This window comes from Dendropsophus ebraccatus, chromosome 11 (genome assembly GCF_027789765.1).
Source record: "Dendropsophus ebraccatus isolate aDenEbr1 chromosome 11, aDenEbr1.pat, whole genome shotgun sequence".
NCBI lineage: Eukaryota > Metazoa > Chordata > Amphibia > Anura > Hylidae > Dendropsophus > Dendropsophus ebraccatus.
This window is the reverse complement of record NC_091464.1, coordinates 101,359,311-101,377,027: the sequence shown is the minus strand read 5'-3', so window position 1 is coordinate 101,377,027 and position 17,717 is coordinate 101,359,311. Positions and strand designations below refer to the sequence as shown.

General features: G+C 48.6%; 1 protein-coding gene across 2 annotated transcripts in view; it reads left to right on the top strand.

The window, feature by feature from the left end:
* SLC37A1 (solute carrier family 37 member 1) overlaps nucleotides 1-12,465 on the top strand; it is a 28,821-nt gene extending 16,356 nt beyond the window's left edge. For both annotated transcript variants that reach the window (XM_069946234.1, XM_069946235.1), the window contains exons 18-20: nucleotides 9,240-9,337; nucleotides 9,650-9,714; nucleotides 10,987-12,465. In XM_069946234.1, coding sequence (XP_069802335.1) covers nucleotides 9,240-9,337; nucleotides 9,650-9,714; nucleotides 10,987-11,002 — 179 coding nt within the window. In that variant the 3' untranslated portion in view covers nucleotides 11,003-12,465. The remainder of the gene's footprint in view (nucleotides 1-9,239; nucleotides 9,338-9,649; nucleotides 9,715-10,986) is intronic.
* The last annotated feature ends 5,252 nt before the right edge of the window (nucleotides 12,466-17,717 follow it).

The window sequence follows — 17,717 nt, the reverse complement described above, 5'->3', positions numbered from 1 at the left end:
TCCGTTTTTCATGCGTTTTTTGCAAAAAACTGATGCGTTAAACGGATGCTGAAAACGCAGTGTGAACCTAGCCTAAGGTCCTAGGGGATAGAAGAAATTGAGTCAGGTGTTAAGACAGGGAGACAGTGTGTAGCAGGGGCAGTAAGGTGTTAGGCAGGGAGACAGTGTGTAGCAGGGGCAGTAAGGTGTTAGGCAGGGAGACAGTGTGTAGCGGGGGCAGTAAGGTGTTAGGCAGGGAGACAGTGTGTAGCGGGGGCAGTAAGGTGTTAGGGAGACAGTGTGTAGCAGGGGCAGTAAGGTGTTAGACAGGGAGACAGTGTGTAGCAGGGGCAGTAAGGTGTTAGACAGGGAGACAGTGTGTAGCAGGGGCAGTAATGTGTTAGGCAGGGAGACAGTGTGTAGCAGGGGCAGTAAGGTGTTAGGCAGTGTGTAGCAGGGGCAGTAAGGTGTTAGGCAGTGTGTAGCAGGGGCAGTAAGGTGTTAGGCAGTGTGTAGCAGGGGCAGTAAGGTGTTAGAGCTAAAGCTATAGATAACAGAGATTGATCACACATATATACAGCTATTACACCGGCTTGCAGCACATCAGTGCGTCAGATAGGCAGCTAGAGGGTACTGTGAGGAATAGGCTGCAGTGTAACTTCAGATATAGGGTATACAGCCGTATACTGAGAGTGTGCCAAAAATATAATAATTTGGTACTACTGTTTTGCGTTCTGTGCACTATTGAAACCAGTTTAACAGCTTCAATGTGTGATGGTAGCGTGAAAGGATGAGAAGGGGGGTGCGGGAATGCTAGTGGGGGGCACAAGCTGCTGTCAAGAGGGTGGAGATACTATGCGTGCTGGTGAAGGGCAGCCAGCATTATGCTCCTCCAGCATCCTTGGCTTCATGGTACAGTTAAGCAGGGGCCGGGGTACACCACTGTTGAGGTCTCAGCAGCAGGAACAGGTGGTAAAGTGGATAGCCGATAATCCTTCCACTCACTTGTCCACCATCCAGTCATCTACACAGTCCAGTCTTGTGGATAGTCTGGACTCCACAAACCTCACTCTGACCCTCCCACCCTTGCCCACTCTCAGGAGCCTTTCAGGATCACAGGTGGGTAGAGGCGGGAGTAGTGGGGTTTTTTCCCATCAAATTCAATTTAAATTTACCGCCTTTTAGATACTCTTGAAAGGATTTAAAGTGTGAACATTCAAATTCCAGGGATTCTTAAGAAGACTGTATTATCAGTTCTCCAGGATTTTTGGAGGACTCGCCTCACCGACTGGCCTCAACGTCTTCAGTTTTTACATTGTTTTGATGAGAATCCCCCCCCCCCCCCCTTTATGTGTAGGAAGTATCAGACCACATAAAACACACACAATGATAGTTAGCGGTGGGTGCGGTGCGATTTCCCCCTTGCTTATTCCATCTGTAGTTGTTGTAGGCAATGTGATTTTAAAGGAGTTCAGGAAAATGATTCTTTGGCTTACACTTTTGCTTTCTGTCCATAATAATGTAGCGGAAAGAAGGTTTCCTGGTGTATTTTCCACGTTTCATAGAGGTTATATTGTGTTTAGAGTGTATAGCTGAGAGGCAGTGATAGTGGCGTAATGCTGCAACTTTGGCATGTTAGATGCAGCCAGGCCATGCTTCCCCTGCTGTCCCAGTTGGTTAGATGCAGTCAGGCCATGCTTCCCCTGCTGTCCCAGTTGGTTAGCTGCAGTCAGGCATGCTTCCCCTGCTGTCCCAGTCGGTTAGATACAGCCAGGCATGCTTCCCCTGCTGTCCTAGTTGGTTAGATGCAGCCAGGCATGCTTCCCCTGCTGTCCTAGTTGGTTAGATGCAGCCAGGCATGCTTCCCCTGCTGTCCTAGTTGGTTAGATGCAGTCAGGCATGCTTCCCCCTGCTGTCCCTGTCGGTTAGCTGCAGTCAGGCATGCTTCCCCCTGCTGTCCCAGTCGATTAGATACAGCCAGGCATGCTTCCCCTGCTGTCCTAGTTGGTTAGCTGCAGTCAGGCATGCTTCCCCCTGCTGTCCCTGTCAGTTAGATGCAGCCAGGCATGCTTCCCCTGCTGTCCCAGTTGGTTAGCTGCAGTCAGGCATGCTTCCCCTGCTGTCCCAGTTGGTTAGCTGCAGTCAGGCATGCTTCCCCTGCTGTCCCTGTCGGTTAGATGCAGCCAGGCATGCTTCCCCTGCTGTCCCAGTTGGTTAGATACAGCCAGGCATGCTTCCCCTGCTGTCCTAGTTGGTTAGATGCAGCCAGGCACACTTCCCCTGCTGTCCCAGTTGGTTAGCTGCAGTCAGGCATGCTTCCCCCTGCTGTCCCTGTCGGTTAGATGCAGCCAGGCATGCTTCCCCTGCTGTCCCAGTTGGTTAGATACAGCCAGGCATGCTTCCCCTGCTGTCCTAGTTGGTTAGATGCAGCCAGGCATGCTTCCCCTGCTGTCCTAGTTGGTTAGATGCAGTCAGGCCATGCTTCCCCTGCTGTCCTAGTTGGTTAGCTGCAGTCAGGCATGCTTCCCCCTGCTCTCCCTGTCGGTTAGATGCAGCCAGGCATGCTTCCCCTGCTGTCCCAGTTGGTTAGATGCAGCCAGGCATGCTTCCCCTGCTGTCCCAGTTGGTTAGATGCAGCCAGGCATGCTTCCCCTACTGTCCCAGTTGGTTAGATGCAGCCAGGCATGCTTCCCCTGCTGTCCTAGTTGGTTAGATGCAGTCAGGCACGCTTCCCCTGCTGTCCCAGTTGGCTAGATGCAGTCAGTTAGATGCAGCCAGGTATGCTGTCCCTGTCAGTTAGATGCAGCCAGAGGTGTTGGCATAATTTCCTGAGGGGTCATTTTGGACTTGGTGACCTCCAAGTGGTCGAATTTTGGTTTCCCATTTACTTTAATAGGGTTCAATATTCGATCGAATAGTCTAGTATGGCTGTCTACATGAATCGAATTTTCGAATATTTCACTACTCTCTCATCTCTAGTAATGTCCTTATACCATATAAGTATTGTGTGTGCCTGTATGACCTCCCTACAAGGCCCGGGCATGCTCCTGATGAGGTGTATGACTTCCCTACAAGGCCCGGGCATGCTCCTGATGAGGTGTATGACCTCCCTACAAGGCCCGGGCATGCTCCTGATGAGGTGTCTATATGACCTCCCTACAAGGCCCGGGCATGCTCCTGATGAGGTGTATGACCTCCCTACAAGGTCCGGGCATGCTCCTGATGAGGTGTATGACCTTCCTACAAGGCCCGGGCATGCCCCTGATGAGGTGGCTGTATGACCTCCCTACAAGGCCCGGGCATGCTCCTGATGAGGTGGCTGTATGACCTCCCTACAAGGCCCGGGCATGCTCCTGATGAGGTGTATGACCTCCCTACAAGGCCCGGGCATGCTCCTGATGAGGTGTCTATATGACCTCCCTACAAGGCCCGGGCATGCTCCTGATGAGGTGTATGACCTCCCTACAAGGTCCGGGCATGCTCCTGATGAGGTGTATGACCTTCCTACAAGGCCCGGGCATGCCCCTGATGAGGTGGCTGTATGACCTCCCTACAAGGCCCGGGCATGCTCCTGATGAGGTGGCTGTATGACCTCCCTACAAGGCCCGGGCATGCTCCTGATGAGGTGGCTGTATGACCTCCCTACAAGGCCCGGGCATGCCCCTGATGAGGTGGCTGTATGACCTCCCTACAAGGCTCGGGCATGCTCCTGATGAGGTGTATGACCTCCCTACAAGGCCCGGGCATGCTCCTGATGAGGTGTCTGTATGATCTCCCTACAAGGCCCGGACATGCTCCTGAAGAGGTGTATGACCTCCCTACAAGGCCCGGGCATGCTCCTGATGAGGTGTCTGTATGATCTCCCTACAAGGCCCGGGCATGCTCCTGATGAGGTGGCTGTATGACCTCCCTACAAGGCCCGGACATGCTCCTGAAGAGGTGTATGACCTCCCTACAAGGCCCGGACATGCTCCTGAAGAGGTGTATGACCTCCCTACAAGGCCCGGACATGCTCCTGATGAGGTGTCTGTATGACCTCCCTACAAGGCCCGGGCGTGCTCCTGATGAGGTGGCTGATGGTCTCCTGAGGGATCTCCTCCCAGACCTGGACTAAAGCAGCCGCCAACTCCTGGACAGTCTGTGCTGCAATGTGACGTTGGTGGATAGAGGAGACATGATGTCCCCGATGTGCTCAATGGGATTCAGGGGAACGGGCGGCCAGTCCATAGCTTCACTGCCTCCATCTTGCAGAACACTGCTAGACCTCATGTGGCGGGAGTGTGTCAGCAGTTCCTACATTAGGAGGAACCCCAACCCCACCAGCATATGGTCTCACAAGGTCTCTGAGGGTCTCGGTATATAATGGCAGTCAGGCTACCTTTGGCAGCACATGGAGGGCTGTGCGCCCCCCAAAGAAATGCCCTGACCCCCTGCCAGACCGCTCATGCTGAAGGACGTTGCAGGCAGCAGATTGCTTTCTGCGGCGTCTCCAGACTCTGTCACATGTGCTCAGTGTGAACCTGCTCTCATCTGTGAGGAGCACAGGGGGCGCCAGTGGTGAATCTGCCAATCCTGGGGTTCTCTGGTATATGCCAAGCGTCCTGCCCGATGTTGGGGTGTGAGCACATCCCCCCCCCCATCTGTGGACGTCTGGCCCAGATACCGTCCTCATGGAGGCAGTCTCTAACCGTTGGTGCAGACACATGGACATTGGTGGCTGCTGGAGGACATTGTGCAGGGCTCTGGCAGTGCTCCTCCTGGTCCTCCTTACACAGAGGCGGAGAAAGCGGGCCTGCTGCTACGGCCTCCTCCATGTCTCCTGGTGGATCCCCATCATATATAATATAGTATATACCTGTAGGGATCAGGATACAGGGGTAACCCCATCATATATAATATAGTATATACCTGTAGGGATCAGGATACAGAGGTAACCCCATCATATATAATATAGTATATACCTGTAGGGATCAGGATACAGAGGTAACCCCAGCATATATAATATAGTATATACCTGTAGGGATCAGGATACAGGGGGATTCCCATCATATATAATATAGTATATACCTGTAGGGATCAGGATACAGGGGGATTCCCATCATATATAATATAGTATATACCTGTAGGGATCAGGATACAGAGGTAACCCCATCATATATAATATAGTATATACCTGTAGGGATCAGGATACAGGGGGATTTCCATCATATACAATATAGTATATACCTGTAGGGATCAGGATACAGAGGTAACCCCAGCATATATAATATAGTATATACCTGTAGGGATCAGGATACAGGGGGATTTCCATCATATATAATACTAGAAAATGTACCCGGCGCTGCCCGGGTATAAAGTGTCAGTCTGTTAATTAGATTTGTTCTAAGGTGCCCAGGAGGCCAAGCTAAAGGTATTGTTTCATCTGAGTTAATCAGTGGAATTAGTGTATACCTGTAGTGCATACTTGGAGGGGTTCTGTATACCCACAATGTATAGTTTTTGGGGGTCTCGCATATCTGTAGTGCATAGTTGGGGGGGGGGGCTGTATACCTGTAGTGTGTAGTTGAGGGGGGGCTGTATACCTGTAGTGTATAGTTGAGGGAGGTCCTGTATACCTGTACTGTATAGTTCAGGGGTCCTGTATACCTGTAGTATATAGTTGGTGCTGTATACCTGTAATGTATAGTTGGTGGAGGTCTTGTATACCTGTAGTTTATAGTTTGAGGGTTCTGGATACCTGTAGTGTATAATTGGTGGAGGTCTTGTATACCTGTAGTAAATAGTTTGAGGGTCCTGTATAACTATAGTATAGAGTTGGTGGAGGTCCTGTATACCTGTAGTGTATAGTTTGGGGTCCTATATACCTGTAGTATATAGCTGGTGGAGTTCCTGTACACCTGTAGTAAATAGTTTGAGGGTCCTGTATAACTATAGTATAGAGTTGGTGGAGGTCCTGTATACCTGTAGTGTATAGTTTGGGGTCCTATATACCTGTAGTATATAGCTGGTGGAGTTCCTGTATACCTGTAGTATATAGCTTTGGGGTCCTGTATACTTGTAGTATAGAGTTGGTGAAGGTGCTGTATACCTGTAGTGTATAGTTTTATAGTTGGTGGAGTTCCTGTATACCTGTAGTGTATAGTTTTGGGGTCCTGTATACCTGTAGTATATAGTTGGTGGAGGTCCTCTATACCTGACATATATATAGTTGGTGGAGGTCCTGTATACCTGTAGTATATAGTTTTGTGGAGGTCCCGTGCACCTGTAGTGTATACTTTTGGGGTCCTGTATACCTGTAGTGTCCTGTATACCTGCAGGGTTGTATTTACCCGTATGGCAGTGTTATTCAGTCACAGTGTGTCGGTATTGGTCAGGTCTGGTATGACAGTGTTATCCAGCACAGTATGGCGGTATTGGTCAGGTCTGGTATGGCAGGGTTATCCAGTCACAGTATGGCGGTATTGGTCAGGTCTGGTGTGGCGGTGTTACCCAGTCACAGTTTGCCGGTATTGGTCAGGTCTGGTATGGCAGTGTTATCCAGTCACAGTATAGCTGTATTGGTCAGGTCTGATATGACAGTGTTATCCAGTTACAGTATGGCGGTATTGGTCAGGTCTGGTGTGGCGATGTTATCCAGTCACAGTGTGGCGGTATTGGTTAGGTCTGGTATGGCAGTGTTATCCAGCACACTATGGCGGTATTGGTCAGGTCTGATATGATGGTGTAATCCAGTCACAGTTTGCCGGTATTGGTCAGGTCTGTTATGGCGGTGTTATCCAGTCACAGTATGGCGATATTGGTCAGGTCTGGTGTGGCAGTGTTACCCAGTCACAGTTTGGTATACCTGTATAGATGGAGTAGGGGGCCCTGTATAAACATGTACTGTATAGATGGAGTAGGGGGTCCTGTATATACATGTACTGTATAGATGGAGTAGGGGGTCCTGTATATACATGTACTGTATAGATGGAGTAGGGGGTCCTGTATATACATGTACTGTATGGATGGAGTAGGGGTTCCTGTATATACAGTACACGTACTGTATAGATGGAGTAGGGGGTCCTGTATATACATGTACTGTATAGTTGGAGTAGGGGGTACTGTATAGTTGGAGTAGGGGGCCCTGTATATACATGTACTGTATAGATGGAGTAGGGGGTCCTGTATACATGTACTGTATAGATGGAGTAGGGGGTCCTGTATATACATGTTCTGTATAGATGGAGTAGGGGGTCCTGTATATACCTGTACTGTATAGATGGAGTAGGGGGTCCTGTATATACATGTACTGTATAGATGGAGTAGGGGTCCTGTATACATGTACTGTATAGATGGAGTAGGGGGTCCTGTATACATGTACTGTATAGATGGAGTAGGGGGTCCTGTATACCTGTACTGTATAGTTGGAGTAGGGGGTCTACCAGTTATTACTGTGGATGTTGTGAGGCAGCTTCCCTAGCAACCATTGCTCCCTGTGAAAATGAAAGCAGTAATCCTATTGGTTGCTAAGGCTCCAACTGCCGTGTCTGCTGCAGCTAATTATATCACCTGTGTGCAGTGAGGAGATTTTCCCATTCATCTCTATGGGGCGCCTCTCTTTCCCCTCCCCCTTCCCTCCTGTACATCTGGCGGGGACGGGACCTTCGCAATAACCTTCCCGGGCACCCAATGTATCTGTGGGCCAAATTTGGGGTCAAACGGTTCAGGCGTTTGGAAGTCTATAGAGGACAGACGGACGGAAGGAAGGACGGAAGGAAGGACGGAAGGAAGGAAGGACGGAAGGAAGGAAGGAAGGACGGAAGGAAGGACGGAAGGAAGGAAGGACGGAAGGAAGGAAGGACGGAAGGACGGAAGGAAGGTTCCGAAGGAAGGACGGAAGGAAGGACGGAAGGAAGGAAGGACGGAAGGACGGAAGGAAGGAAGGACGGAAGGACGGAAGGACGGAAGGAAGGAAGGAAGGACGGAAGGAAGGAAGGACGGAAGGAAGGAAGGACGGAAGGAAGGAAGGAAGGACGGAAGGAAGGAAGGAAGGACGGAAGGAAGGAAGGACGGAAGGACGGAAGGAAGGAAGGACGGAAGGAAGGAAGGACGGAAGGAAGGAAGGACGGAAGGAAGGAAGGACGGAAGGAAGGAAGGACGGAAGGAAGGAAGGACGGAAGGAAGGAAGGACGGAAGGACGGAAGGACGGACGGAAGGAAGAACAGAAGGACGGACGGAAGGACAGACAGAACAGAAGGACGGACGGAAGGACAGACAGAACAGAAGGACGGACGGAAGGACAGACAGAACAGAAGGACGGACGGAAGGACAGACAGAACAGAAGGACGGACGGAAGGACAGACAGAACAGAAGGACGGACGGAAGGACAGACAGAACAGAAGGACGGACGGAAGGACAGACAGAACAGAAGGACGGACGGAAGGACAGACAGAACAGAAGGACGGACGGAAGGACAGACAGAACAGAAGGACGGACGGAAGGACAGACAGAACAGAAGGACGGACGGAAGGACAGACAGAACAGAAGGACGGACGGAAGGACAGACAGAACAGAAGGACGGACGGAAGGACAGACAGAACAGAAGGACGGACGGAAGGACAGACAGAACAGAAGGACGGACGGAAGGACAGACAGAACAGAAGGACGGACGGAAGGACAGACAGAACAGAAGGACGGACGGAAGGACAGACAGAACAGAAGGACGGACGGAAGGACAGACAGACTTTGATTTTTATGATATAGGGATCGGGATACAGGGGGTAACCCCATCATATATAATATAGTATATACCTGTAGGGATCAGGAGTCATATAAAATATTTTACATTCTTGTGTTTGTGTGTACATGTATACATATATATGCCCTGACTGGTCTCTCTCTCTCTCTCTCTCTCTCTCTCTCGTTCTCGTTCTCTCTCTCTCGTTCTCTCTCTCTCTCTCTCTCTCTCGTTCTCGTTCTCTCTCTCTCGTTCTCTCTCTCTCGTTCTCTCTCTCTCTCTCTCGTTCTCGTTCTCGTTCTCTCTCTCTCGTTCTCTCTCTCTCTCTCTCTCTCGTTCTCTCGTTCTCTCTCTCTCTCGTTCTCTCTCTCTCTCTCGTTCTCTCTCTCTCTCTCGTTCTCTCTCTCTCTCTCGTTCTCTCTCTCTCTCTCGTTCTCTCTCTCTCTCGTTCTCGTTCTCTCTCTCTCGTTCTCGTTCTCTCTCTCTCGTTCTCTCTCTCTCTCTCTCGTTCTCTCGTTCTCTCTCTCTCGTTCTCTCTCTCTAGGTGCTGCCCTCGGTCCTCTGCTGGCCGGCCTCCTGTCGCCGTATGGTTGGCACAATGTGTTTTTCATGCTTATGCTGAGTGATGCATTTGCATTGTTGGTGAGTAATCCTTACATGAGGCCGCCCGTGTGCCCTGGAGGCCGCCCGTGTGCCCTGGCCGGTGTGCCCCGGAGGCCGCCCGTGTGCCCTGGCCGGTGTGCCCCGGAGGCCGCCCGTGTGCCCTGGCCGGTGTGCCCCGGAGGCCGCCCGTGTGCCCTGGCCGGTGTGCCCTGGAGGCCGCCCGTGTGCCCCGGAGGCCGCCCGTGTGCCCTGGCCGGTGTGCCCCGGAGGCCGCCCGTGTGCCCTGGCCCGTGTGCCCCGGAGGCCGCCTGTGATCTTAGTATTTTAATTCTTTTTAACTTTTATTCTCAGTTTTTACTGCGTCTCATCAAAAAAGAACTGAAATGTATTCGGCCCCAAGTTATAGAACAGACCGAGTAAGTCCTCCATCTCCTTCTCCTCCATCTCCTCCTCCTTCTCCTCCATCTCCTTCTCCTCCATCTCCTCCTCCTTCTCCATCTCCTCCTCCATCGTACCATTACCTCGGTATATTCTATCCTCTCCTCCTCCATCGTACCATTACCTCGGTATATTCTATCCTCTCCTCCTCCATCGTACCATTACCTCGGTATATTTTATCCTCTCCTCCTCCTCCTCCATCGTACCATTACCTCGGTATATTTTATCCTCTCCTCCTCCTCCTCCATCGTACCATTACCTCGGTATATTCTATCCTCTCCTCCTCCTCCATCGTACCATTAGCTCGGTGTATTCTATCCTCTCCTCCTCCATCTCCTCCTCCTTCTCCTCCATCTCCTCCTCCTTCTCCATCTCCTCCTCCATCGTACCATTACCTCGGTATATTTTATCCTCTCCTCCTCCATCGTACCATTACCTCGGTATATTCTATCCTCTCCTCCTCCATTGTACCATTACCTTGGTATATTTTATCCTCTCCTCCTCCATCGTACCATTACCTCGGTATATTTTATCCTCTCCTCCTCCATCGTACCATTACCTCGGTGTATTCTATCCTCTCCTCCTCCATCTCCTCCTCCTTCTCCTGCATCTCCTCCTCCTTCTCCTCCATCTCCTCCTCCTTCTCCATCTCCTCCTCCATCGTACCATTACCTCGGTATATTCTATCCTCTCCTCCTCCATCGTACCATTACCTCGGTATATTCTATCATCTCCTCCTCCATCGTACCATTACCTTGGTATATTCTATCCTCTCCTCCTCCATCGTACCATTACCTCGGTATATTCTATCCTCTCCTCCTCCATCGTACCATTGCCTCGGTGTATTCTATCCTCTCCTCTTCCATCGTACCATTACCTCGGTGTATTCTATCCTCTCCTCCTCCATCTCCTCCTCCTTCTCCATCTCCTCCTCCTTCTCCATCTCCTCCTCCATCGTACCATTACCTTGGTACGATGGAGGAGGAGAGGATAGAATATACCGAGGTAATGGTACGATGGAGGAGGAGAGGATAGAATATACCATTACCTCGGTATATTCTATCCTCTCCTCCTCCATCGTACCATTACCTCAGTAAGGTGTAATCTATATTTTCTGACTTGGGCAGAGGAGCCACAAAAACCTAGTCTGGCCTAGAATGATGGGGATTGTAGTTTTCCTGGAGGGTGGTGGGTCTGACAGCGGTGATAAATATTGGGTTTTAATGTCCTGTTTTTGTCTTGTTTTACAGGTGGAAGGAACATTAAGAGGAGGGGGGGGGGGGGGGGGGAGGGTTGTTGTCCAGGTTACTATATGAAGGTCCAGAATCGGATACTACGTTTGTGTCCATCATCTCCCGATGCCGTTGCGGCTGACCCCTTGTAGACGACCTTTTGTATATTGCTGCTGACCCCTTGTAGACGACCCTTTGTATATTGCTGCTGACCCCATATCCCCTCCCGAGCTCCCTGATGTACACACACGTTTTCCAGGTCCGGTTATTGAAGTTACATAATTGTGAGATGTTAGCGGTTTCGGATGCATCCTGTATGGAGACCCTGTGGGCCTGTACCGTGGGTCTGATTGGAATCCGAGAGACCCTCTGTATGAAGCTACAGGCACACTCATGTGGGGCTCCAGGTGGGGGGGGGGTCCGTTTTTTAGGTACATTATGAAGTCTGTAAATGGCTGACGATATCTCAGGGAATCTTCATTCTGAGCCCAAAATATTGTAGAGGCGATGATGTATACACTGTGTATATAGGGAGCGTATTGTTGTGTATTTATTATACTTCTATAGAAGGTGCAGATGTTTATCATGTTTACATTTAGGCCTCGTACACGTGTATGTATGTGTGTATGTGTGTGTGTATATATATATTATATATATAGGTATATGTGTATATATAAATGTGTGTGTATGTGTATATATATATATATATATATATATAATGTATATATGTGTGTGTGTCCTGGCCTGTGGAGCGGCAGTAATATGGTGCCAGACTTAAAGGGAACCTGTCACCCGGGACACAGGCGCAGAGGGACTTGCAGGTAAGGGTAAGTGTCCGGGGCAGCACTGGGGGGGTGCGTCCCGGGTGACAGGTTCCCTTTAATGACCTGAGGTTCTGATTGACTGATCATGGGGGGAGGGACTCTGCAGTGTTACTGGGGGTGGGGCCTTCTGCCATACAGGGAGTAGGGATCAAATGGAGTAAAAGTAAGGCAGCTGACTGAACCTCCGCTGGGAGGCCTGGATGGTGCACGGGACAGCTGGATGGCACACAGCAAATGCAAGACGAAGAAAGAAGATTGTCCAGTCCCATAAAAGCAAACTTTTATTTGAAGATGAAACAGATACTCCTAGTCCAGTCCTAGGGAGTAGGGATCTCCCAGTATATATGGGTTTAGGATCTTCTGGTATACATGGAGTAGGGATCTCCCAGTATATATGGCCTCATGGTATAGGCTGACATGTGTGCGGCCTCTGTATCAGTATACCACCATATGGCAGTGACATTGTCTACCAGGATCTATGTATCCAATGTGTAAGGACCTGCCGCCCACACTGTAATGTAGAGGATGTATATAATGTCATGTACTGTATAGAAGGTGCCCCCAGGGGGTGTATATGCTCCTCTGTACTGTATGTTGTATATGAGGGCTGTATATCTCCTGTATGTTCACGTGTCATCAGATGGAATATGGCAAATAAAATTTCAAAAATTCAGATTGTCCCATCTCCTATAGTGTCTGGAAAAATATGGGAAGAAAAAGACCTGTGTAGGTATACAGCAGTGTATTATATACACACTCATACAGGAGGATAATAAGTATATAATACACTGCTGTATACCTACACAGAATGGAGAGATATATACACACTCATACAGGAGGATAATAATTATATAATACACTGCTGTATACCTACACAGAATGGGGAGATATATGTGTATAAGTATATAATACACTGCTGTATACCTACACAGAATGGGAGATATTAACCTCCTGTATGAGTTTGTATATTTCTCCCCATTCTGTGTAGGTATACAGCAGTGTATTATATACTTATACACACTCATACAGGAGGGATAATAAGTATATATTACACTACTGTATACCTACACAGAATGGGGAGAAATATACACACTCATACAGGAGGGATAATATATCTCTCCATTCTGTGTAGGTATACGGCAGTGTATTATATACTTATTATCCCTCCTGTATGAGTGTGTGTATATAATACACTGCTGTATACTTACACAGAATGGGGAGAAATATACACACTCATACAGGAGGATAATAAGTATATAATACACTGCTGTATACCTACACAGAATGGAGAGATATATACACACTCATACAGGAGGATAATAAGTATATAATACACTGCTGTATACCTACACAGAATGGAGAGATATATACACACTCGTACAGGAGGGGGATAATAAGTATATAATACACTGCTGTATACCTACACAGAATGGAGAGATATATACACACTCATACAGGAGAGGGATAATAAGTATATAATACACTGCTGTATACCTACACAGAATGGGGAGATATATACACACTCATACAGGAGAGGGATAATAAGTATATAATACACTGCTGTATACCTACACAGAATGGGGAGATATATACACACTCATACAGGAGAGGGATAATAAGTATATAATACAGTGCTGTATACCTACACAGAATGGGGAGATATATACACACTCATACAGGAGGATAATAAGTATTTCTTGTTCGTCCTTGGCAGCACACGAATGGGTTAAAGGATTCCTGCTGACCCGGTACAGAAGGGTTAATCTAGCAATACAGAGTAAAGATGAATGATTTGCACCTGGTAAGGTTACAGAAGGTAGAGAAGCGCTCAGACCATTGTAGTTGTTTTTCTTCTGTCCGGTCAGAAGGTATAAGAAAATGGTGCCTGCCTCTATACCACAAGCTGGTCCCTGGGGCTTGAATAAAAACAGCTGTATACCTGGGTGAACTGTGTCCCTCGGCTGTGTACCATGCTTATGGCTGGCGCCTGTATCTCACAGCCCGCATGGTGCTTGCACTATCCTCAGGTGAGTTATAAATCAGACCAGTATCTTTTGTGCTCTTTCTGTATGTTCGGGTACCTCCTTGTGTCCTCTGTGGCAGTGAACGCCGTTCAGGATCCCTGTAGAGGCCACTGCTAGACTCTGCTGGCTCCAGATGCAATATGCCCTCATCCAAGATGGCGCCCGGAGACTCGTCAAGAGGCGGGCTTTTGCACATAAAAGCCAGTCAGAGCGTGCAGGGACCGCGCTCAGCCTGGGCAGCGGATCCCTTAGCTGTTTAGAGGTATTGTCGGTCTCCTGGGGTGTCCTTATGTCATTTTGGTTTTTCTGCCTGACACTGATGATTTCCTATCTGTCTTGCAGAATGTCTGAATCAGGAGGCAAGAGGAAAAGGAAGGCTAAACACAACACCTGTGCTAGGTGTGACCAGCCCTTACCTGACTCCTGGGGACATTCTGTGGGCTCTAGATGCAGATCTACCAGAACTCAGAAACAAATGAACCCAAATGGTTAACAGAAACCTTCCAAGAGGTTAAAGCTGCACTCACCTCTCAGCCTACATAAGCCTCATAAGCGGGCAGCACCTGCTCCATCCTCCTCCTCTGCCTCTGAAGTAAATTGGGTGTCTGACAGCCGCTCCGCTGGTGACTCAGACCCTTGAATCTGACTGAGATGTGGCTCACAAGCCTAAGAAGGACCAGATATTTTATTTCCCATCAAATAAAAATAAAGTGTTCCCTTCACATCCCCTGGTCAGGGACTGGTTAAAAAACCCTGGTCTAAGCCAGGAAAATCTGACTCTCTGTCCAAATTCAAGACTACATATAGACTTGATGCAGAGTCCACTGAGGACTGGTCTACTCCACCTAAGGTGGATTTACCTGCTGCACAACTGTCTTAAGAAGTCAGTACTTCCATCTGAGGACTCCTCTCTCCTCAGTGATCCAATGGAGAGAAAAGCGGACTCTCTATGTAAGAAGACTTACTCTGCAGTAGCATCCTCCTCCAGGATTAATATGACGTCTATTCCTGTAGCGAGGGTCCTCCGTCTCTGGTTAAGCCAGCTCCAGCATGACATCGAGGACGGAGTTCCTAGAGAGGACCTGTTGGACAACATGTCAAGGATGAAGGCTGCTGCAGACTTTCTATGTGACAGTCCATTGGATAGCCTGAAGTTTTCTTCAAAAGCTATGGCCTTATCCAATTTGGCGAGCCCTATGGATGAAGCAGTGGAGTGGTGATGTTCTAGCAAAGAACCATTTCATCTCGCTTCCCTTTGATCCATCCTCATTGTTCGGCACACAGCTGGATGACATCCTGAACAAAATAAATAGAGGCAAAGGGGCTTTTTTTCCACAGAAAAGAAAACTCTTCAAATTGTATAAAAATCGTTTTCAAGGGTCCCCTAAGAGGCAGTCCAATTTTCGTTCCCCTAGGGGAAGAGGACAGTTTAAGAGCAACAAGCAGCAGTCCGGATCCAGCACTAAAAAGAAGTTTGACTCCAAGGAAGACCGTGCATGACGCCAGTCTGCAACCTCCTCCTGTGGGCGCAAGGCTCCTAAACTTTGCAGACACTTGGTCGCTAACATCCTCAGATGCCTGGGTGGTTTCCACCATAACAAGAGGTTATTCTCTAGAATTCAGAGAACGTCCACCAGACAGGTTCATCTTGAACAAGGGGAAAAATCAAGTGATTCATCAACTTCTACTGGACTTCATCAGCAAAAATGCACTAGAAGAAGTTCCAGAGGAAGAAGAGTATACAGGAGTCTACTCGCCCATCTTTCCAGTTTCCAAAGCAGGAGGAGGTTGGAGATTGGTAATCGATCTAACTTACCTGAATCCGTTCTTCATCAAGAAGAAATTCAAAATGGAAACGATCTAGTCTGCTGTCCTCAATATTCAAAGAGGAGACCTTATGACCACGATAGACCTGCAGGACGCATACCTGCATGTCCCAATTCTGAAAAATCACCGAAAGTTTCTCTGGGTAGCGTTTCTTCATCAGGGGAAAGTGAAACATTTGCAATTCACGTGCCTGCCATTCGGCATAACTTCAGTACCAAGAGTGTTCACAAAGATAGCCGTTGTGCTTACAGCCCATCTCAGAATGCAAGGGGTTTGTATCACCCCATATCTAGACGATTGGCTAATATCTGCCCCATCAGAAGAACTTCTACTTCATCATCTGGAGATAACAATGAAGACCCTGGAGAAACATGGTTTCCTTGTGAATTTCAAGAAATCCCATCTAACTCCAACCACAAGGATTACTTACCTTGGCTTCATCATAGATACTCAGGAGATGTGTCTGTTCCTTACTCCGGACAGAGTATCAAAAATCAACAATGCGGTGTCTTCCCTGTTATCAAGAAAACAGTGTTCCATTCGTTTTGCCATGAGGGTTCTAGGAATGATGACTTCCTCAATAGATGCGGTGCAGTGGGCGAAGTCTCACATCAGAATTCTTCAGGATCAAATCCTCCAACATTGGAAAAGATCCCCAGTGTATCTGGACTGTCTCATGCCGATAACATCCAAGGTCAAGCAAGACCTCAAATGGTGGCTTACTCCATCACGTCTTCTTCAGGGCAAGAGTCTGATAACTCCTCCAGTTATAGTCCTCACCACGGATGCCTCAAGCTTAGGCTGAAGTGCCCATGTGGGATCTCTTTGGGTCCAGAAAAAATGGTCACCATTGGAGCAGCGCCTTTCCTCCAACATGAGGGAATTGAAAGCAATAAGGATGTCTTTTCTACATTTCAGCCACGTTCTCTATCACAAAGCAGTCCAGATACAGTCGGACAATCTAACTTCCGTATTTTATCTGAACAAGCAGGGAGGGACACGGAGTCCGGTTGATGAAGTGGGCAGAAGCCCACCTATTGAGCATCTCAGCAGTCCACATCAAGGGTTGTCTAAACACCAAAGCCGACTGGCTGAGCAGAGAGAAAATTCATCCTGGAGAATGGGAGTTGAACACCTTAATCTTCAATCAAATAGTGCAGAGATGGGGACAACCAGAAGTAAATGTCATGGCCACTCGCACCAACACAAAGCTCCAGAACTTCTGCTCCCTATCTCGGGCAGACCAGCCCTTAGCGGTGGACGGCCGTTCAATCTCCTGGCAAGGGATGTTCATCTATGCATTCCCCCCAATACCACTAATTCCCAAGCTTCTGAAGAAGGTTCGGGACGAGAAAGTGAAGGCAACACTCATACTTCCATTTTGGCCACGTCGGGCGTGGTTTCAGCTCGTGTGGAAGTTATCGAAAGGCAACTACTGGAGACTGCCACTACAGCCGGACCTGCTACAACAACACGGCCTATACTATCCAGATCTGTCCACACTGAAGCTGGCAGCATGGAATTTGAGCGGAGAAACCTGAAAGATCAAGGTCTATCCAACGCAGTCATCCAAACTCTTTTAGCCTCTAGAAAACCTAGTACCCTCAAGGTATACTCGAGTTTGGAATCTCTACACCTCCTGGTGTGACACCAACCAGAAGCAGTTCAAGGAAGTATCTACTGTATTACAGTTCCTCCAAGAGGGCTTCCAGAAAGGGCTTAAACTCAATACCTTAAAAGTTCATCTCACTGCCATCAACGCCCATCTGGATGATGTACTCTCCAGAGTGCCTCTGGTCTCAAGCTGTAGCCAAGTTACGTCCAAACTTTCATAATCCAGTCCCCTCATGGGACTTAGCTATAGTCCTGAAGAATCTCTCAGAAGATCCGTTTGAGCCCCTGGAGTCATCAGATTTGAAGTGGCTATCTTGCAAAACCTTATTCCTCATAGCAATCACCTCTGCCAGGAGGATGAGTGAGCTGCATGCCCTGTCTTGCCAAGAGCCATATTTGAGGATTCTACCAGACAAAGTGGTACTCAGGACTATGCCAGGCTTTCTGCCTAAGGTCCCTC